Below are 23,446 nucleotides of genomic sequence, written 5' to 3'. Positions count from 1 at the left end.
ACCTCTTTTTTCCAAATCCCTGTCATAAAGGATGTCTTAGAGGGGTTGAAGAAGGAAGGATTTCCCTCCCATTAGGCATCCCTTGCCTCCCTGGGAACTCAATATGGTGCTTTATCGCCTTATGTGGGATCCCTTTGAACTCATCCACTAAGCACCTGTACGACACCTCACGTGGAAAACAGTCTTCCTGGTAGCACTAACATCAGCTCGCTGGGTTAGCGAGGTACAAGCACTATGTTCTCATGAATCATTCACTGTCTTCCATTTTAGCAAAGTAGTTATGAGAACTCACCCGAAATTCCTTCCTAAGGTAGTGTCATAATACCATGTAAACCAGACTGTCTCATTGCCTACATTCTATCAGAATCCCTCTAATCCAGCAGACAGGTCTCTCAATTTACTGGATATTAGGAGGGTTTTGAAATTTTGTCTCAAGACGAGAGATATTCGCTGAATGGACCAATTGTTTTTTAACACTGGTCCGGTCCGTGCTCTATTAGCCACATACTAATAATCAATCTCCATATGGATAGTTTCACGTATTTTGTTGTGCTACCAAGATGCTCATAAGTCACTAACAGCTAAACCCTAAGGCCTACTCTACTAGGGAGAAAGCAGCTATTGCTGTTTTCCTGCACAAAATCCGGATTCCAAAAATTTGCAAAGCAGCTACCTGGAAATCAGTACATACTTTCACCAAGCACTAATGCCTAGACTCTAATGCTAGAGCAGATGCTTAAGTAGAGCAGGCTTCTCTCAGAAATCTGTTTACCTAACTATCTAGATGACCCTCCGTCTTCTCAACCGCGATATGTGGGGATGGACTTGCTACTCTATTCAACGCTTATGACTATACATGGAAATCCCCTACAAGAGAATTAATTGTTTCTTACCTGTAATTCCTGTTCTCTTGTAGGGGTATTTCCATGATAAGTCATAAGTGACCCTCCCCACTCCCTGGTGGATCGGACAGAGGTATCCTTGCAGTCTTCATATGTCACACATTGCCTTAAAAAAGAACTGAAGCAACTGCCACCTGCTGTACATGATGGGATACTGGTGGTCCCACTGGGGGTCCCTAGGTTCTTAAAAGCACGGTCTCTATTTTAGACATATAGGGCCAGATGTACGAAGGCATTAACGCCTCGCAAACAGCGGAAAACGCCGTTTGCGAGGCGCTAATGCCCTCACGTGATGCAGAAACACATTTTGTGAGTCGGAACCGACTCACAAAATGTGTTTCCGACTCGCAAATAGGAAGGGGTGTTCCCTTCCTATTTGCGACTCACACCGCGATGTAAGTTGATTTGCGACCGCGAAAGCGGTCGCAAATCAACTCGCAGTTACCATCGCAGTTACCATCCACTTGAAGTGGATGGTAACACATTCGCAAACGGGAAGGGGTCCCCATGGGACCCCTTCCCCTTTGTGAATGCTCACAAAATAATTTTTTCAGAGCAGGCAGTAGTCCTATGGACCACTGCCTACTCTGAAAAAAACAGAAGCAAAAGGTTTCGGTATTTTTTTCTATTTGCAGCTCGTTTTCCTTTAAGGAAAACGTGCTGCAAAGAGAAAGAAAAAAAAAAAACTGCTTTCTTTAAAAGCAGTCACGGACATGGTGGTCTGCTGTCTCCATCAGGCAAACTGCGACCCACCTCATGAATATTTATGAGGTGCGACCCCATAGCGAGTCACAGAAGGTGTCTGAGACACCTTTCTGCATCGCAAATTACGAGTTGCAATTTGCGAGTCGCTTTGACTCGCAAATTGCAAGTCGAAATTTGTGTTCTACCTACATCTGGCCCATAATGAGCTATGAGGCTACTCTGTTCTGCTCTCCCTCATCTTCATCATAAAAAGGGATTTGTGAGGGAGATTTATAATGGTTGCAAAACATCTTAACTTATACTCATTTTTAATGTATTGGCTTTTTTTGACTCCATGATGAATAATTTTCCCATTGTAGCCTAGATATATATGTCTCTTCCCTAAATGTCTTTACAGGCCTTCATGAAGAAAGGCAAAAATCTCCACTTAAGATATATTAAATATCTACTCTGGGTTTCTCACACATGGTCGGGACCATTCAATGCTTATGATTTATCAGAAAAGAGCTTTGAGAGAACAGGAGTTACAGGCAAGAACTATTCCTTAGTTTAGGCCCAAAGGTTTCTTGTAGTGTGACTATTTAAGAAGAGGGAAGTCAACCTTTGCTGGTCTCTAAGGGGCATATTTATACTCTGTTTGCGCCGGAATTGCGTCGTTTTTTTTGACGCAATTCCGACGCAAAACTAACTCCATATTTATACTTTGGCGTTATACGCGTCTAGCGCCAAAGTCCATGGAGTTTGCGTCATTTTTTTGCGTGGACACTTACTTTGCGTTAATGGTATGCAAGGTAGGCGTTCCCGTCTAAAAAATTGACTCCGAGGCATGTGCGCCCTATTTACACTACCGGGCAAAATTCACGCCCGGGAGTGGGCGGGTCAAAAAAAATGACGTCCAGCCGCTTTTGCGCCGTTTTTTAGCGCCTGGACAAGGCAGGCGTTAAGGGACCTGTGGGCTCGGAAGGAGCCCAGAGGTGCCCTCCCATGCCCCCAGGGACACCCCCTGTCACCCTTGCCCACCCCAGGAGGACACCTAAGGATGGAGGGACCCATCTCAGGGACATTAAGGTAAGTTCAGGTAAGTTTTTTTTTTTTTTTTGTGGCATAGGGGGGCCTGATTTGTGCCCCCCTACATGCCACTATGCCCAATGACCATGCCCAGGGGACAGATGTCCCCTGGGCATGGCCATTGGGCAAGGGGGCATGACTCCTGTCTTTGCTAAGACAGGAGTCATTTCAATGGGGGTTGGGAGTCGAAAAAAATGGCGCAAATCGGGTTGAGGCGAAAAATTTGCCTCAGCCTGACTTGCCCCATTTTAAGGCGCCCAAGCTCCATATTCCCCTACGCCGGCGCTGCCTGGTGTACGTCATTGTTTTTCACGCACACCAGGCAGCGCCGGCGGCTAACGCCGGCTAACGTCATTGAATAAATACGGCGCCCGTATGGCGCTTCAGAATGGCGTTAGCCGGCGCTAATTTTGTTTGACGCAAAACTGCGTTAGCGCAGTTTTGCGTCAGAAAGTATAAATATGGCCCTAAATCTCCTCAAACCCTTTTTGTGTGATGAGTTTTTATAATTCTCCTGTTCAGTGGAGCAAAGGTGCCAGACAAAGTGCTACAATGTATCAGCCTGGCTTTGCTGTGTCTGATGTTTGACTGGCCAGATCTCTCTAGGGGATGCCATCACAACACAATGGCAGGATGGGACAGCGTACGTTTGGGTGAAAAGAAATGTTGGGAATAGCAGGAAAGAGGTGTACTGTGTATTTCTAGTTCCATCCCTAGATCCATGAGGTCTAAATGCAAAGGTTCTAGAGGGAGAAATAGGTACACAAAGGATAGAGACAACCTAAAGAGAGACAATATTTTAGGACGCCACTCTCAATGCATATGCTTTCTCAGCTGAACAACACACATGTAACATGGCACACTCAACAAGGATCCTGTGTGCGTTGGAGTATGGATCCCAGTTATGCGGGACTGAACAGATTTACCCATGGACAGCTGGTGGATCTACCCCAACAGACAGACAATATTCACAGATGTGGAGTCCACTGGGAGAAAAATATCACAGCGTAGGCTAGAAATGAATCAAACTGGTGCATGTTGACAGCTTTCCTGTGCATGCAAGGACTTTCATCACAACCTAGACTGCACATTGTCACTGCCCTAGAACCCCCTCCTCCCTTGCAGATAGCCACAGTTGGTGAGGGGACACACAAGTAGATGCCTTGTATGTAGTAATATTATAATATTCTTTTCCAGAAGGTGCCATTTTCAGTGATTTATGGATCTCCCTGTTCCATCTTCTCTAATAGGTGCTGGTCGTTCGTGGGGAAGACATGGGGAGGTCAACAAGTATCTCTCTCCGGGGAATGCATGTCAAAAGGAATCATACAGCATGAGCTGAACCATGCCCTGGGCTTCTACCACGAGCAGAACCGCAGTGATCGCGACAATTATGTGACCATCATGACGAAGAACATCTTGCCCGGTCAGTGAAGCTCCATGGGCTACCATTACTACCGAGTGGGCAAACTGAGTGCAACTTAGATTCTTGAAGGGAACACCTTGGCACTGATTTAGGCATCTGAATAGGTTTGATCACAGATACCCACCATCACATCATTACTACCAATCTGACCATTGGTTATGGAGATCGATATTCACTACTCTCACGAGCAATCTGGAATCCTTTTCACAAAAGTTATCACTGCTGAGGGCATTAATTAGAGCAATGAAACCATTTGTTACTTGCCTACGCAAAAATGCCTGGCACAGGATACCTTTTAACCTGTGTTTAACATGCATTTTCCTGAAATCAATAATGAGGACTAGTGACTGCTAAATGCAGTCCCTGCTTCAGTGACATGGGGTCCAGATTTACACAGAAGTCACACACGGGAGCACAGCAGGTTAATTAGCTGTGCTGCATGTCGTGAATGCAATGCTAAGATGTTGCACTGTTCTGTTCTCTCTTAGTGGTGGTTTACTATAGGCGGACATTCACCAACAAAGAGTCCCTTGCGCTATAATGCTACAGTGACTGCATTGTCTGAAGCATGGCTTTTGTGCTGAAAATAGTCCCTTGCAATAAAAAAACTATGCTTTAAAACTTTTCTCCCTTTTGTATATGTGCTGTAAATGCAGCACACATGTAAGGTGGGCAAAACAAGGAGAAATAAAGACATTTTATCTTGTTATGCTTGTCTCGAGGAAGCGCAGGATTTTGACCCAAATCCCTGTCTACCATTTTATGTAGATAGGGAGTTCTGTTGAAACCCATGGCTGGTGCATGGAATGCCGAAGCACACCTCATTGAATGCCCCTTTGAGTCAAAGTAATGCAAAGTAGCACAAAGCAGAACTTTTGGTTACTTTGGGTTATAATCCATTGCAAATCGCGATTTGCATTGGATTGTAAATTCCACCTGAACACATCGGCCCAATTTACAAAGGTAAACTTAGACCAAAAATCTAACTTTAGACCAAAAGTGTAAGTTTAGACCTAAAGTCTAACTAGACTTTTGGTCTAAGTTTACACTTTTGGTCTAAGTGTAGACCAAAAGTTATTTAGTCTACTTTTACACTTTTGGTCTAAACTTAGACCAAAAATATAAACTCAGACCAAAAGTCTAACTTTACTACAAGTAAAGTTAGACTTTACATTTAAGTTTACACTTTTGGACTAAACGTAGACTTTTGATCTAAGTTTACCTTTGCGAATCTGGCTCTTTGAATAGAGTTTGCAATAGAAAAGTAATACAAACTCAACGCAGAGCATGTCTTGTTAACTGGTTCTAGGGCCGGATGAGATGAACATCGCCTTAAGCATCACTCTTTCTCACTTCACTATCTTGCATGCAAATAATGGTGTTTCTTTCTACAGTTTTTTCATCCTCCGATGGCATGGCATCTCAAAACATTTATTGTATTCCTAAAACTCTGCATGAAAAACTCCACTCACCCTTTCACTCAAATTACTATCTCCTTATTCTTCATACTCTGCATGTCTCCTCCCTCTGAGCACAGCCTGCTTTTTATCACAGGCATGTTTGTCTTCATCTTTATTATTATGTAAAGACAATGGCAAACCCAGCAAGTAAGTAAACTTAATAAAGTTTATTTGTTAAACAAGAAACCACCCTGAACAAATACACTCCAGCAGCTCCTCCACAGCAGCTTCCGTAAAACGCCTCTGTTTTTTCCACGGCCGCTTCTCCCCGAGAACATTCTCAATTGAATGCCTCTCGTCAACCTGGTTCACAATAGCGTCACGGGCCTCAATAAAAGTACAGCGCCGATGTCGCGAACCGGTCAACTAAAGGAATATTACAGGGGTTTTCCTCTTCCAAAAAACAAAAGGAAAAGAATGCATAAGTACACAACTTTGGAATGCTATATAAACATACAACTTAAAACATCACACTAATACAAACTATACATTCACTATTCAGTACTGTTAGGAACTTACAAAGGATTTTAAACATCGACAATAAAAACAAAAAAAAACTAGTTAACAACGTAAAGCTTAGGAGAAGCATAGTACAATCGAATTTAGAACAACATTATCAAATACAATAAAACAGGGATAATAAGTCACTTGAATCTGTAAAGTTCTCTTCTCACACAAGTAATTCAGCGTACAGTGGAGAAAACATGTATGGTTCACATCTAACATGTGTACTAGAAGTACAGTAGTGAAAACATCATGACTCTGCTTCATCTAAATCTGTAAGGCTTACGTCTTACACGAGTACTTCTGCGTACCATGGAGATATCATCACACACCTTGCCGGCACAATCTCGTTCTTTGCACAGATCATATTGAATATCACAATTTTTATGACTATCAACTTCGCTGCCTAATTAGCTTGTTTTGGCTGGTGAACGAACCTTCACAACCTTAGACTTATTCCACCAATGGCCACCCTCAACCCTGACAGCATTTCCACATACCTTAATAACCAAAACAGGAGAAGAAAACTTTGAGTCACCTTTCTTGATAAAACCATCAAGCTTGATTTTCACAACATCTCCAGCATTCACAGACAACTCAGACACTTTCCTCCTTTCATCATAGTGGAATTTCTGTGAAGTTTGAGCTCTGGCTACATTTTCTCTTACAAAATGATATAAGCTCTGAACACACACCTCTTGTTTCAACTATTTGAACATCCACGCAGGCTTAAACTCAGTGGCTGGTTTCTTTCCACGTAATAATTTGAATGGAGAAACCAAAGTGGAAGATTGGGGTGTAGTCCTATAGAACCACAACATTGACTGAGTAGGTAAATAAATATCAACTTTGTTCTGTATGGCCCATTTTATACAATCACCCAGGACCCGGTTAACCCCTTCGCTGCCAGGCCTTTTCCCCCTCCTGTGCCAGGCCTTTTTTTGCCTATTTGGGGCAGTTCGCGCTTAGGCCCTCATAACTTTTTGTCCACATAAGCTAACCAAGCCAAATTTGCGTCCTTTTTTTCCAACATCCTAGGGATTCTAGAGGTACCCAGACTTTGTGGGTTCCCCTGAAGGAGGCCAAGAAATTGGCCAAAATACAGTGAAAATTTCGTTTTTTTCTAAAAAATTGGAAAAAGTGGCTGAAGAAGAAGGCTTGTGGTTTTTCCCCTGAAAATGGCATCAACAAAGGGTTTGCGGTGCTAAACTCAGCAGCTTCCCAGCTTTCAGGAACAGGCAGACTTGAATCAGAAAACCCAATTTTTCAACACAATTTTGGCATTTTACTGGAGCATACCCCATTTGTGCAATTTTTTGTGCTTTCAGCCTCCTTCCAGTCAGTGACAGGAATGGTCATGAAACCAATGCTGGATCCCAGAAACCTAAACATTTCTGAAAAGTAGACAAAATTCTGAATTCAGCAAGGGGTCATTTGTGTAGATCCTACAAGGGTTTCCTACAGAAAATAACAGCTGAAAAAGAAAAATATTGAAATTGAGGTGAAAAAACCATCAATTTTTCTCTACGTTTTACTCTGTAACTTTTCCCTGCAATGTCAGATTATCGAAAGCAATATACCGTTACGTCTGCTGGACTCCTCTGGTTGCGGGGATATATAGGGTTTGTAGGTTCATCAAGAACCCGAGGAACCCAGAGCCAATAAATGAGCTGCACCCTGCAGTGCGTTTTCATTCTATACCGGGTATACAGCAATTCATTTGCTGAAATATAAGGAGTAAAAAATTGCTATCAAGAAAACCTTTGCATTTCCAAAAAGGGCACAAGATAAGGTGTTGAGGAGCAGTGGTTATTTGCACATCTCTGGGGTGACCATAGTAGCACGTGAATTACAGGGAATTTCTCAAATAGATGTCTTTTTTACACACACTCCTATATTTGGAAGGAAAAAATGTAGAGAAAGACAAGGGGCAATAGTACTTGTTTTGCTAATCTATGTTCCCCCAAGTCTCCCGATAAAAATGGTACCTCACTTGTGTGGGTAGGCCTAGCGCCCGCGACAGGATATGCCCCAAAACACAACGTGGACACATCACAGAAAACAGAGCTGTTTTTAGCAAAGTGACTACCTGTAGATTTTGGCCTCTAGCTCAGCCGCCACCTAGGGAAACCTACCAAACCTGTGCATTTCTGAAAACTAGAGACCTAGGGGAATCCAAGGAGGGGTGACTTGTGTGGCTCGGACCAGGTTCTGTTACCCAGAATCCTTTGCAAACCTCAAAATTTGGCTAAAAAAACACATGTTCCTCACATTTCTGTGGCAGAAAGTTCTGGAATCTGAGAGGAGCCACAAATTTCCTTCCACCCAGCGTTCCCCCACGTCTCCCGATAAAAATGATACCTCACTTGTGTGGGTAGGCCTAGCACCCGCGACAGGATATGCCCCAAAACACAACGTGGACACATCACAGAAAACAGAGCTGTTTTTAGCAAAGTGACTACCTGTAGATGTTGGCCTCTAGCTCAGCCGCCACCTAGGGAAACCTACCAAACCTGTGCATTTCTGAAAACTAGAGACCTACGGGAATCCAAGGAGGGGTGACTTGTGTGGCTCGGACCAGGTTCTGTTACCCAGAATCCTTTGCAAACCTCAAAATTTGGCTAAAAAAACACATGTTCCTCACATTTCTGTGGCAGAAAGTTCTGGAATCTGAGAGGAGCCACAAATTTCCTTCCACCCAGCGTTCCCCCACGTCTCCCGATAAAAATGATACCTCACTTGTGTGGGTAGGCCTAGCGCCCGCGACAGGATATGCCCCAAAACACAACGTGGACATATCACAGAAAACAGAGCTGTTTTTAGCAAAGTGACTACCTGTAGATTTTGGCCTCTAGCTCAGCCGCCACCTAGGGAAACCTACCAAACCTGTGCATTTCTGAAAACTAGAGACCTAGGGGAATCCAAGGAGGGGTGACTTGCGGGGCTCGGACCAGGTTCTGTTACCCAGAATCCTTTGCAAACCTCAAAATTTGGCTAAAAACCTCACATTTCTGTGGCAGAAAGTTCTGGAATCTGAGAGGAGCCACAAATTTCCTTCCACCCAGCGTTCCCCCACGTCTCCCGATAAAAATGATACCTCACTTGTGTGGGTAGGCCTAGCGCCCGCGACAGGATATGCCCCAAAACACAACGTGGACATATCACAGAAAACAGAGCTGTTTTTAGCAAAGTGACTACCTGTAGATTTTGGCCTCTAGCTCAGCCGCCACCTAGGGAAACCTACCAAACCTGTGCATTTCTGAAAACTAGAGACCTAGGGGAATCCAAGGAGAGGTGACTTGTGTGGCTCGGACCAGGTTCTGTTACCCAGAATCCTTTGCAAACCTCAAAATTTGGCTAAAAAAACACATGTTCCTCACATTTCTGTGGCAGAAAGTTCTGGAATCTGAGAGGAGCCACAAATTTCCTTCCACCCAGCGTTCCCCCACGTCTCCCGATAAAAATGATACCTCACTTGTGTGGGTAGGCCTAGCGCCCGCAACAGGATATGCCCCAAAACACAACGTGGACATATCACAGAAAACAGAGCTGTTTTTAGCAAAGTGACTACCTGTAGATTTTGGCCTCTAGCTCAGCCGGCACCTAGGGAAACCTACCACACCTGTGCATTTCTGAAAACTAGAGACCTAGGGGAATCCAAGGAGGGGTGACTTGTGTGGCTCGGACCAGGTTCTGTTACCCAGAATCCTTTGCAAACCTCAAAATTTGGCTAAAAAAACACATGTTCCTCACATTTCTGTGGCAGAAAGTTCTGGAATCTGAGATGAGCCACAAATTTCCTTCCACTCAGCGTTCCCCCACGTCTCCCGATAAAAATGATACCTCACTTGTGTGGGTAGGCCTAGCGCCCGCGACAGGATATGCCCCAAAACACAACGTGGACACATCACAGAAAACAGAGCTGTTTTTAGCAAAGTGACTACCTGGAGATTTTGGCCTCTAGCTCAGCCGCCACCTAGGGAAACCTACCAAACCTGTACATTTCTGAAAACTAGAGACCTAGGGGAATCCAAGGAGGGGTGACTTGTGTGGCTCGGACCAGGTTCTGTTACCCAGAATCCTTTGCAAACCTCAAAATTTGGCTAACAAAACACATGTTCCTCACATTTCTGTGGCAGAAAGTTCTGGAATCTGAGAGGAGCCACAAATTTCCTTCCACCCAGCGTTCCCCCACGTCTCCCGATAAAAATGATACCTCACTTGTGTGGGTAGGCCTAGCGCCCGCGACAGGATATGCCCCAAAACACAACGTGGACATATCACAGAAAACAGAGCTGTTTTTAGCAAAGTGACTACCTGTAGATTTTGGCCTGTAGCTCAGCCGGCACCTAGGGAAACCTACCAAACCTGTGCATTTCTGAAAATTAGAGACCTAGGGGAATCCAAGGAGGGGTGACTTGTGTGGCTCGGACCAGGTTCTGTTACCCAGAATCCTTTGCAAACCTCAAAATTTGGCTAACAAAACACATGTTCCTCACATTTCTGTGGCAGAAAGTTCTGGAATCTGAGAGGAGCCACAAATTTCCTTCCACCCAGCGTTCCCCCACGTCTCCCGATAAAAATGATACCTCACTTGTGTGGGTAGGCCTAGCGCCCGCGACAGGATATGCCCCAAAACACAACGTGGACATATCACAGAAAACAGAGCTGTTTTTAGCAAAGTGACTACCTGTAGATTTTGGCCTCTAGCTCAGCCGCCACCTAGGGAAACCTACCAAACCTGTGCATTTCTGAAAACTAGAGACCTAGGGGAATCCAAGGAGGGGTGACTTGCGGGGCTCGGACCAGGTTCTGTTACCCAGAATCCTTTGCAAACCTCAAAATTTGGCTAAAAAAACACATGTTCCTCACATTTCTGTGGCAGAAAGTTCTGGAATCTGAGAGGAGCCACAAATTTCCTTCCACCCAGCGTTCCCCCACGTCTCCCGATAAAAATGATACCTCACTTGTGTGGGTAGGCCTAGCGCCCGCGACAGGATATGCCCCAAAACACAACGTGGACACATCACAGAAAACAGAGCTGTTTTTAGCAAAGTGACTACCTGTAGATTTTGGCCTCTAGCTCAGCCGCCACCTAGGGAAACCTACCAAACCTGTGCATTTCTGAAAACTAGAGACCTAGGGGAATCCAAGGAGGGGTGACTTGCGGGGCTCGGACCAGGTTCTGTTACCCAGAATCCTTTGCAAACCTCAAAATTTGGCTAAAAAAACACATGTTCCTCACATTTCTGTGGCAGAAAGTTCTGGAATCTGAGAGGAGCCACAAATTTCCTTCCACCCAGCGTTCCCCCAAGTCTCCCGATAAAAATGATACCTCACTTGCGTGGGTAGGACTAGCGCCCACGAAAGGAAAGGGCCCAAAACACAACGTGGACACATCACATTTTTTTATAAAAAGCAGTGCCTACCTGTGGATTTTGGCCTGTAGCTCAGCCGGCACCTGGGGAAACCTAGCAAACCAGCGCATTTTTGAAAACTAGAAACCCAGGGGAATCCAAGATGGGGTGACTTGCGGGGCTCTGACCAGGTTATGTTACCCAGAATCCTTTGCAAACATCAAAATGTGGCCCAAAAAACACTTTTTCCTCTCATTTCGGTGACAGAAAGTTCTGGAATCTGAGAGGAGCCACAAATTTCCTTCCACCCAGCGTTCCCCTAAGTCTCTCGATAAAAATGGTGCCTCACTTCTGTGGGTAGGCCTAGCGCCCACGAAAGGAAATGGCCCAAAACACAACATGGACACAACATATTTTTTCACAGAAAACAGAGGTGTTTTTTGCAAGGTGCCTACCTGTGGAGTTTGGCCTGTAGCTCAGCCGGCCCCAGGGGGGGGGGGGGCAGAAATGGCCTAAAATAAATTTCTTCCCCCCAACCCCCACCCCCCCGGGAGTGACCCTTGCCTACGGGGTCGCTCCCCCTGCGTGACATTGGCGCCAAAAAACAACTCCCAGGTGCCTAGTGGTCTCTGCCCCCTTGGGGGCAGATTGACCTAAAATCGGCCAATCTGCCCCCAAGGGGGGCAGAAATGGCCTAAATACAATTTGCCCCCCAGGGGAGCGACCCTTGCCTGATGGGTCGCTCCCCATCTCGAAAAAAACAAACAAACAAAAAAAAAAACACAACAAAAAAATTTGCCCTGGTGCCCTGAGGGTTCTGCCCCCCCCCCCCTTGGGGCAGTTCAGCCTAATAATAGGCCGATCTGCCCCCAGGGGGGGCAGAAATGGCCTAAAATAAATTGCCCTCCCCCCCAGGGAGCGACCCTTGCCTAAGGGGTCGCTCCCTTTGCGTGAAATTCACGCAAAGAAAAAACTCCCTGGTGTCTAGTGGTTTCTACCCCCCTTGGGGGCAGATTGGCCTCATTAAAATAGGCCAATCTGCCCCCAAGGGGGGCAGAAATGGCCAAAATATAATTTTACCCCAAGGGGAGCGACCCTTGCCTAAGGGGTCGGTCCCCACCCAAAAAAATAAAATAACACATTAAAAAAAAAAATGGTCCCTGGTGCCCTAGAGGTTTCTGCCCCCCCTGGGGGCAGATCGGCCTAATAGTAGGCCGATCTGCCCCCAGGGGGGGCAGAAAAGGCCTTCCAGAAAAAATGCCCCCCTGGGAGCGACCCTTGCCCAAGGGGTCGCTCCCTTTTGTCAATATCATAAAAAAAAAAAAAATCCCTGGTGTCTAGTGGGGTTTCAAAAGCCGGATTGCAAGCAATCCGGCTTTTGAAACCCTCGTTGAGACTTCAAAGGGAAGGAAATACTTTTCCTTCCCTTTGAAGCCCCTCCGGGCCTCCCCGGTGATTGAAAGAGAAATGCTTTTGCATTTCTTTTTCAATCGCGCTGGAAGCAGAGCTTCCAGCGCGACGAGGGAGGCCCCTGTGACACATCAGCGCGCGCGGGCGCGCGCGCTGACGTCACAGGGGGTAGCTCGGGGGGGCGGGGGTGGAAGGGGAAGGTCTTCCCCTTCCATCCCCGCCTTGGGGGGGGAGTGGGGGTGCACGGGGGGCGCGCTAGCGCGCCCCCAAGTTCCCCTGTGCCATGGACGAGATGATCTCGTCCAAGGCACAGGGGAACTGTAGCCTTGGACGAGATCATCTCGTCCAAGGCACCCAAGAGGTTAAAGCATTCTACAAGACCATTAGTTTGTGGATGAAACAAATGTTTAATACCACTACTCCTGAAAAATGTTTCTACTTCATCGGAAACAAACTGAACTCCATTATCAGAAACAATACACTCAGGGAATCCTTCCCTCATGCTTACATCTCTGATGAATTTCACTACAGCCTTTGAATTAGGTTCACTAATTAATCAAACTTCTGGCCATTTTGAGTAATAATCTAACAGAACTAAAGCATACTTAGAATTTGGTGTAAAAGGGACCAATCAAATCAATACCTACTTTCACCCAGGGTCTCCCAGGCAGTTCAATAGGCATTAAAGGTGGCACACATGTTTTAAGGACTTTATCGATATTTGCGCATATAACACATCATTTGACCACATCATCCACTTCTCTATCCATTTGGGGCCACCAGAAAAGGGAACATACCCTACGGTTAGTGAAAGTCAAAACTAAGTGTCCCTCATGAGCTTGTGTTATGATTTGTTGTTTGAAAATTTGAGGGGGGTATCAATTTGTCTGATCTCATAACTAATCCACACTCCAACGATAATTCCTCATTAATTTTGAAAAAAGGTTGAATACCTGGTTCTAGTGATTTCTCCTTAGGCCACTCTTCGCTGATAACCTTGGAAACTGTTTTCAAAACAGGATCATTGTTTGTAGCAGAAATCCATTCTGCTTCAGAAAATGGACCTGCATCATCTAATTCTGGAGATGCAATTACTCAACTTTCATTGTCACATTCATCTTTCAAAACATGAGGCGAGGAAACTGCAATAAACCTAGACAGATAATCAGCTCACGCATTTTTACCACCAGAAATGTGTTGAATATCAAATTGAAATTGAAGAAGACGAGCTGAGAACCTTGCAATCCTGGGTGAACAATTCCTAACATTCCTCCCACTAATTGTAAAAATGAGAGGTTTGGGATCTGTTTGGAGCAAAAACTTTGTTCCACAGAGATAAGTGGGAAATGTCTCTATCACCCACCAGCAGGCTAAGAGTTCCTTTTTAATTACTGAATAAAGGCACTCTTACTCTCTTAAGACTCTGGAAGCAAATCCTACAGTGTTTTCACCCTCAGGCGTCCGTCGCCTAAGAACTGCACCTAAACCAACATTACTGGCATCAACGGTGAGTACAGTCTACAGCTCTGAATTAAACGGCTTCAGCACCACACATTTGGAAAGCTGATGTTTAATCCACTTAAATGCTTCAACACAATCAGGATTCCAGTCAAATTCTACTTTAGCTTTAAGCAGGTTTGAGATCGGCCTGACTCTGGAAGCAAAATCCCTTATAAACCGTGAATAGAACTCACAAAGACCTATAAAGCTTTTAACACCGCTTTTATCAGCAGGAGGAGGTGCTTCGAGAAGGTTCTGGACCAAACCTGGTTTGGGACTGACACCCGAACAAGAAATCACATGGCCCAAGTATTCAACTTCTTCTTTGAGAAATTCACACTTTTCCCTTTTTAACACAACACCTCGCTGTTGAAAAATAGAAAGAACTTGTCTGAGTGTGACATCATTGGATTGGCGATCTGGCCCAAATATTAAAACACAATCTTGGAAAATGGCTACTCTATCAATGCCTTTAAGTAGATTTTCCATGACTCTTTGGAAAACTGACGCAGCTGATGCTAAACCGAAAGGTAACCGGCAATACTGATAGGTACCCCACGGTGAAACAAAAGCTGTAAAATGCCTGGATTCAGGTTCTAATTCAATTTGGTGATAGGCGGATGCTAGATCTAATTTAGTAAAGAACTTAGCACCAGCAACTAGAGCGAACAAATCATTGATTTTCGGCAATGGGTGGGAATCAATCCACATCTCTTTGTTGAGAGCACGTAATTCTATGCACACTCTAAGCTCACCATTTTTTTTTAGCGACCAATAAAGGAGAAAGCCACAGTGAAGACTCAATTTGTTCAATAATACCTGACTTAGTTAAAGAAATCAATTCCTTTTCCAAATCTTCACGTACACTAAATGGCACTCCCCTCATCTTGTGTTTAATGGCTAGAGCACATTCTTTTACTTTTATTCTATGTTTGAAACCTTTAATTTTACCAAGTTCTCCAGAAAAGACTTTGGGAAAATCATTTAATGAATTTTCTACTACATCTGAATCTCTTATGGCAAGAACTTGCTCGCGTGCACCTGGTTTTAATATCATACCCAACAGTCCTTGGTGAAACCAACCAAGGATATTTAGGCCCTTGACAGCTACGAAAATTTTGCCAGTGATAACTCTTCCTTTAAATTTCAACACATCTTCAAAATATCCCATCAACTCAATTTTCCAGCCTTCATATGACACAGGAGCTCTGTCTGGAGGTTGAAGAACTCTATTGTTCCACATTGCTTGAAAAAGTTCCTTTGTGATTATTGTAATACGTGCTTCAGAATCAACTAACACACAAAGTACTTTGTCTCCAAAACCCAATTCCACATATGGATCGACACAGTAGGATGGATAGCGCCACTTGACAACGTCAACATCAACCAGCAAAACCATGTCTTGTATATCTGAGATTAGATAATTTTCTTGAACCTCCTGTGCTTCTTCTTTGACAACCCCAACATTAGTTTTCTTAAGATTGGTGCTTTGACAAACCTTAGCAAAATGGCCCACTTTGTTGCACAATCTACAAGAGATGAACTTAGCTGGGCAAGGTTTACTTCCTTTTTTGTGGAAGCTGTTTCCACATCTGAAACAAATGTTGGACTGAGAAAAATGTTTTTTGGAGTAGGTGTTTCTCATGGAAGTATCCCCCTTTTTTTTAATGACAGACCACTTTTTATTGTACACAGGACAGACATGATCTTGAGGTCTGTCTTCAAGTTCCTTCACTGATCGTACAGATGTTTCAATACTTTTAGCAATTCTGATACATTCTGTAAGGCGTGGGTTCCCCAAAGTCAAGAGTTTCTGACAATTTTTTTTGTCCAAAAAGTGGCAAATCAATTGGTCTCTAATTAGCTGATCGCTAACATTTTCAAATTTGCATTCTGCTATCAATGTTCTTATTGCTGATATGTACGTATCAATGTCTTCATTAGATTTATGTATACGTTTGAAGAATTTGTGTCTTAAAACGACTAAACTTGGGGGCTCATTGAACCTCATTTCCAGTTTTTTTACTGCCTCTTGGAATTCATCAAGTTCTTCGTCTTGCTGTATTTGTATGTCTGGTAGATGTTTAAACGTAGCTATCCCCTCAAAGCAAAGCGGGTGTAGTAAAATAATTTTTTTTCTTTCAGGTCTAAATCTTGTAACTCCTAACACTCCCAAATATATTTCAAATGCATCAAACCAACGTTTCCATATAATTGGTGTTTCACCAGGAGTCTCTAGGAAAGGTGTTTATTTATTAAACAAGAAACCACCCTGAACAAATAAACTCCAGCAGCTCCTCTGCAGCAGCTTCCGTAAAACGCCTCAGTTTTTTCCGTGGCTGTTTCTCCCAGTTTCTGAATTGAACGCCTCTCGTCAACCCGGTTCGCGAGAGCGGCGCACGCCTAAATAAAAGTACAGCACGCCGATGTTGCGAGCCGGTCAACTAAAGGAATATTACATATTGTATTGCTGCCAATGTCCTCATTTTATTCCAAATTTTCAAACAAATGACTGTAGGAGGCTGGCCTGGTTTTTAGTGGGTACCAAAGGTACTTACACCTTATACCAGGCACAGTTATCCCTTATAAGTGAAATGTAGTCAATGTCTAGAAGCCAGGCTCTCTAGGGGTAGTGTGCATTAGCAGCCAAGACGCATCTAGGAAACATGCAAAGCTCATGCAATACCACTGTAGTCACACAGTACTTACACACATGAAAGAAAATATTCAGTGTTACAAAAATAAAGGTACTTTATTTTGGTGACACAAATGCCCAAAATACCTTAGAGACTATACTCCCTTAGGAGGTAAGTAATATACACAGTATATACACTAGAATGCAGTAATAGCTGTAACAACAGTTGGAAAACTGTGCAAATAGTGAAAATCACAATATATAGCAATGGGCCTAGGGGGAACACAAACCATATACTAAAATAGTGGAATGCGAAAAGCGGTTTCCCACCTAGGCAAGTGTAGTGTGTAGGGAGGCACTGGGAGTGTAAGAAAACACAAAAGGTAAGTAATAGATTACACCCCAGAGCCCAGGAAAGCAGGAGTAAATCACAGTAGGTTTCCTAGAACACACAAGAACATGTGATAGAAGATTATGCAAGAACCAGAAGAGACTGCAAGATGCCAACAATGGATTCCTGGACCTGAAGACATGTGGAAGAAGGGGACCAAGTCCAAGAAGCATTGAAGAGTCCAGGGAGAACAGGAGCTCCAGCTAACCCGGAGGAAGGTGCAAAAGAAGAACCACCGATGAAGAAGAACAGTCAGTACTGCACTCAAGAAGACTGATGCGGGTTCCTGGTTGGTGCAGATGATGTTCCACACTGGCTGGATGATCGCATTCTGGTTTGTGTCGCTGGATTCTGCCAACAAGCCTTGCCACACGCAAAGAACATGGTTAGCAGAAAATGGTGCTGCCTGGGACCAGGAGAGACCTGGTGGCCTCTACCCAGGAGGGGGAGACAGAGGGGACTCTCAGCAACTCAGAGAGCCCTCAGAAGACCAAGCACTGGGCACAGGAGTCTCACAGCACGGGGATAAAGAAGGTGCAAAAGGAGGCCCATGCAGCACTACACAAAGGGATCCCACGCTGCCGGAGGACCACTCAGGAAGCTGTGTATCACAGGATAGAGTGCTGGGGGCTAGAGCTGCACGTGCACAAAGAACTTCATGGAAGAATGCCAACAAGTCCTTGCAACTGCAAAACACGCCGGGCAAGGGGGTACTGTCTGGCGTGGGTAAGGCAAGCTCTTACCTCCACCAAAGTTGGACAGCTGGACCTTAGGACCATTGGGACCACTGGAGTTGCTGGATCCAGGCACTTCTTCAGGAGAGGGGAACCAAGCCACCTATTGTCGCTGCTGAGGGGTGCCTGCTGAAGAAGGAAAGTGAGTCATTCACTTCAAAGAAGATTCCTTTGTTCTTCTGGTGCAGGCTGAAGACTGGCTGTCCTCTGAGGATGCACAACCTGGAAACAGTTGCAGTTGCTAGCAGGAGCTGAAGATACAATGTTGCAGAAGTCATCTTTGCTTCGTGTTGCAGTTTGTAGAGTTCTGGGGGGCTCCAGATGCTGTTTTGTCAGTGGAAGGTGAAGTAAAGGATGCCTAGGATTCCTGCTGGAGTCTTGCAATCCGAATCTGAGGAAGCACCCAGAGAAGATACCCTAAATAGCCCTGAAAAAGAGAATTGATCAGCTACACAGGTAAGCACCTATCAGGGGAGGGCTCTGACGTCACCTGTTGGCACTGGTTACTTAGATGCTTCCAGAGTGCCCCACCACCTTGGAATGCAAGATGCCAAAACCCAGGGACACTCTGGAGGAGCTCTGGGCACCATCCCTAGGGTGGTGATGGAGAGGGGAGTGGTCACCCCCCTTTCCTTTGTCCACAAGAGCAGGAACTGGGGATCCCTGAACCAGTGTAGACTGGATTATGCAAGAAGGGCACCGTCTGTGCCCTTCAAACCATTTCCAGATGCTCTCGGAGGCTACCCCTTCCATCCCTGTGACACCCATTCCAATGGGAGAGGGTAAAACACCCATCTCTCAAAGGAAGTGCTTTGTTATGTCTTCCTGGGTTCAAGCTGCTTGAGCAACAGGAGGGCAGAAACCTGTCTGTGAGGTGGCAGCAGCAGTGGTTGCCTGGAAAACATCTGAAGGCTGTCATGGCAGTACTGGGGGTCCACTGTGGAGCTCCCAGAGTGCGTGGAATTATACAACCAATACTTAAATCAGTAATGGGGTATAATTCCAAGATGTTAACCACCTTACATGGCCATGTTCGGAGTTACCATTGTGAAGCTGGACATAGGTATTGACCTATGTCCAGTGCACGTGTAAAATGGCATCCCCACACTCACAAAGTCAGGGGAAAATGGTCCTGCACAACGTGGTGGGCACCTCTGCTAGTGCAGGGGTGCCCTCACACAAAGGTACTTTGCACCTAGCCTTCAGGGTTGGAAGGCCTGACATATAGGTGACTTATAAGTGACCTGGTACAGTATAAATGACAGTGAAAGGGTGCATGCACCATTTAACACAGTCTGCAGTGGCAGTCCTGTAGATGCCTCTGCATGGGCTTCCTATGGGTGGCAAAAGTAATGCTGCAGCCCATAGGGATCCCCTGGAACCCCAATGCCCTGGGTACCTAAGTACCATATACTAGGGACTTATAAGGGTTGACCAGTATGCCATTTTGGGATGAAATACCGGGGTTGCCAGTATGCCCACAAAGGCAATCGCCTAACTGGTGAACATTGAATAGGCTATAAGAGACCTGTTCCCTATACCCCCACACACTTTGTGTGTTCGCAGTTCCTTGATAAAATGGGAGTCTGTGTGGGGCTGGATTACTCCCGATACTCTCCATTTGTGTTATAATAATCCCAATAACCAACAACCACTAAACGTTGGGTGTCCGAAGCAGTGTGCTCTTTGACATAAAGTGCTTCAGTGCCTTGTCAAGGGTAGTAGGCGCTATACTAATGCAATTACAATACAATACAATGCACTCTAAAGTGAAAGGTGTACCCTGGAGATTACCAAGGGTGTTGGGTCATTTTATGAGGCAAAAAAGTTTTCAAAAGTAAATAAACATGATGAGTTTCCCTTCGAATAGACACCAGTGAAGTATCTATAAATTTGTCTGAAACTATAGTGCATTCCTCCTGGATGTAGGCACTGGTATTTATTTAGAGTGAACCTCGCTGAGGAGCAAGATGGTGCTTTTTAGCAAACAGGATTGAAATGTAAAATTGCACAACTTCATTTCACATACTGGAGGGATTAGATGATTGACCTCAAATCAGATGCTTTTCACTCTTGTGCAGAGGACCATATTTGAACCCCTCCCCCACACATGTTCTAAATTCGACAGCTTAGCCAGCAGACACTTCTAACACTTGATAAGGCGGAAACAGTAGTGACCCCCAGTGAGCTGTGACCTTCCCTTTATTGAAATGTGCCCTACACGACTTAGTCCTCGCTAACTCATCTTTATTGTCTGCTAATCTTCACAGATGACATCGACAAGTTTAACAGAGAGAACACCAACAACCTTGGCCTGGAGTACGACTACTCCTCCGTGATGCATTATGGGATGTAAGTCTCTGATCCGTAGCTAAGAAGGGATTTTCTGTTTAAAACTCCAATAAAGGATTTTACATATAGATAGTGGCCCCAATTTAGATTTTGGTGAACAGGATACTTTATTGCAAACTTGAAAGATTACCCAGTCCACCAAACCTTAAGACCACCCACATCATTTAGAGATGACCAGACCCTAAGTATTCCATTGATGGAGCCCCTGTTGGCTCTGTTGATGGAATACTTCCTCTGACAGCTTGATGGGGTAGCGGCCATCTGAGGATGTCCCATTCTATTTAGGGTGGACGGTGTAATATCTTTTATTTTCCCATCCATCTCGGCCAGGTAAAACCTGGCAATGAGGGACAGGAAGAAAACAATAACTACCCCCACTCCTAGGTGACAACGTTTAGTAATTGAAAGGAAGTGCAGAGATGATGGTTCCTTTCAGCATGCATAGATGAATCCTGGACTGGCGGTCATGAATAAGTGCCTGATTTAGAACTTGGTGGATGGGTTACTCCATCACAAAGGTGACGGATATCCTGTCTGCCAAAATCTAAATCCCTTTATCTTCTATGGTATTTCTATTTTGGCAGATGGGATAGTTGTCACTGTTGTGATGGAGTAAACCATCTGCCAAGTTCCAAATTAGGCCCTAAATTTGGAGGATGCAGTACCATTGACATGGCATTAGTAATTTCTTCTGCCACACCCTAATCCTCCATCCATTAAATCCTAAGTCACACCGATCCCTTTACTCAGCACTAAGATTGCTGAACCTGGGAAGCAAAGGGTTGAGTTTATTTGTACTTTGTTGGTTGGCTGGGTACAGGGGGCAGTGCATGGTATATATTGGAAGCTATGTATGTGAGGAAGAGCACCAGAATGTTGGCTGTGTCTGTTAGGAGGGAAAAGGGGTAATGGAAGGATGGCTGTGTTGAGGTACATACACCGCAAATTGTGGAATTTCTGTGTTTGAGGAAGAATAGTGCATGCATGGCTGTAGGAAACTGGCTCTCTATCTGGTGCACTAAAATAAAGTACACCATGCAGAGAGTCCAGTGGATCCCCATTTGGTTTGCAGAGGCAAAAGTAGATAGGACTAATGCTCTATTTGTGATAGTGTGGGCGAGCAGTTAGGCTATCAGAGGGTAGTGCTAAGCATTTGTTGTACTCACAGAGGCCATAAAGGAGACACAAACTTCAATAATAAATCCTCGACCAATTTATAAAAACTATATCTTATTTTATATGATTTTAGAAACCAAGAACTTCACTATAAAGTAAGTACAAATGTAACCATAAATACTTTTCATTCAAAAGTCAACATAGTGCAATTTTCAAGTTAGTCAATGTTAACCTATTCACGAAAACAGAGTTCAGGCATACACACAGTATAAAAGGAATTACGATGCCAGAGTCAGAGACTTAAGGTAAGTAATGGCCACTGATCAGAACCGCACCAACAGGTCACAACAAACAGCACTACTGCAGCCGGGTGCACAGTGCAGAAAGGCGGCGGTTGCCGAATGATTTTCTACGAGGATTGGCCTTTGCACAAACAGGATGCAGGCTTTGACTGTGAAGCCAGCCGAAGGCAACAAACAGGTAGGTTGTAGACTTGGGCTGCTCGGGTATGTAGGTGCATCTTTGGTCCTTTTATCAAGGGGCGGCAGATGCAGGGGTGTCTTTAGGCGCCGCGTTTTCTCATCTGGGAGCACTCGGGGTCAAGGTGTCCTGGGTGTTGATGTTGCAGGTGTCGCGAGGGAAACCAGGCTGGGGAAGGTCATTGGCACCAACGACCCTCTCAGATCAGGGGCGATGGGTGCCAAGGTTGCAGGAGGTGTCGGGTTTTTCTCCCCACAAGTCTGCAGAATAGGGGGCCTGCATGCAGAGGCTGCAGGTGACTTGGGTGAGTCTGGCAGTGATAAAACCAGGTTGGACACAGACTCTGGACAGCTGGGGACCCTTGTTTGCACCATTGGTTAGCTTCACCTCAGGTCATGGACATTGGGTGCAGTGGTCACTTTGGGTGTCAGGTCTTTGGTGGTCTGTAGGCTGCATAGTCTTTTCTTGAGGCTTTGTTGCTGAGCAGGTCCCGTGCTCACTGGAGACTTCAGTCTTTTTAGAAGTCAGACGGTCCTCCTGGGTTTGGGAGGCTCAGCTGCAGGATGAGTCATATTTCTGGGCAGAGTCCGTCGAGATCAGCAGGCAGGCCAGTGAAGTTTGTACCAGGACAGCTGCTGTTTCTTATCGCCTTCTGCAGGTGTGACTCTTCTGTGTCCTTTTCTTCATAGGTCATGGGTGCCCCTAAATACTCAATTTAGGGGTGTTACAGAGTGAGCAAGGTGGTAGCCAATAAGCTGACCACCTTTAGGGTGACTACACCCTTCCTATCACCACTCCCTTTGGGAGGTGAGCATAACCCTAACCCTAACCCTATAGTTGTATTCCCCTCCAAACCAAGATGGAGGAATTTAAAAGTTAGTGTCCACTTCAGCTCGTCCACCTTAGGGATGGGACTTGCATGAAGTGGGCACACCTCCTAATCTGACTAATTTTCCTGCCTTTCGTGCTTCTAAAAGTGGGTTGGACAGGAGGGGTTGTCATTTCTTGCTATCTGGAGAGACCTGGGTTGCACTACAAAGGTGACAAGGTCTTTGAAGCTTCCCGCCATGGAATGTCCATCCTGCCTAGGGGAGGTGCAACCTCCCCAGCCCAGTGCAGGCTATTTTTTCTGGTCCCAGAGAGAGCTTGCTCTTACCTTAGAGGGGGCAGAATTTCAACTATGGTGGCTGAACTGTTTAGGGCCAGTCAGGAACCCACTAGTAGCTTGTAGGTCTTCAAGGTACACCTCTAAGGTGACCTCAGGGTGCATTTATTAATAAATCCTTCACTGGCGTCAGTGAGGGTTTAGCAATCTGAGATACTTGACACCAAACATCCTTATATTCAGAGAAGCTATCATGTAGCTGTGAAACTCGTAATGACCAGTGTCCAGCACATGCATTTAA

General features: G+C 45.1%; 1 protein-coding gene across 1 annotated transcript in view; it reads left to right on the top strand.

Annotated features, from left to right (window-relative positions):
• The window catches only part of LOC138283727 (embryonic protein UVS.2-like), a 156,618-nt gene that overhangs the window by 99,653 nt on the left and 33,519 nt on the right, over positions 1 to 23,446 (top strand). Inside the window, exons 6-7 of the mRNA XM_069221772.1 lie at positions 3,926 to 4,101; positions 20,363 to 20,444. Coding sequence (XP_069077873.1) covers positions 3,926 to 4,101; positions 20,363 to 20,444 — 258 coding nt within the window. The remainder of the gene's footprint in view (positions 1 to 3,925; positions 4,102 to 20,362; positions 20,445 to 23,446) is intronic.

This window comes from Pleurodeles waltl, chromosome 3_1 (genome assembly GCF_031143425.1).
Source record: "Pleurodeles waltl isolate 20211129_DDA chromosome 3_1, aPleWal1.hap1.20221129, whole genome shotgun sequence".
Lineage (NCBI taxonomy): Eukaryota > Metazoa > Chordata > Amphibia > Caudata > Salamandridae > Pleurodeles > Pleurodeles waltl.
Note: the sequence above shows the minus strand (reverse complement) of the source record. Positions and strands in the feature narration are given on the sequence as shown.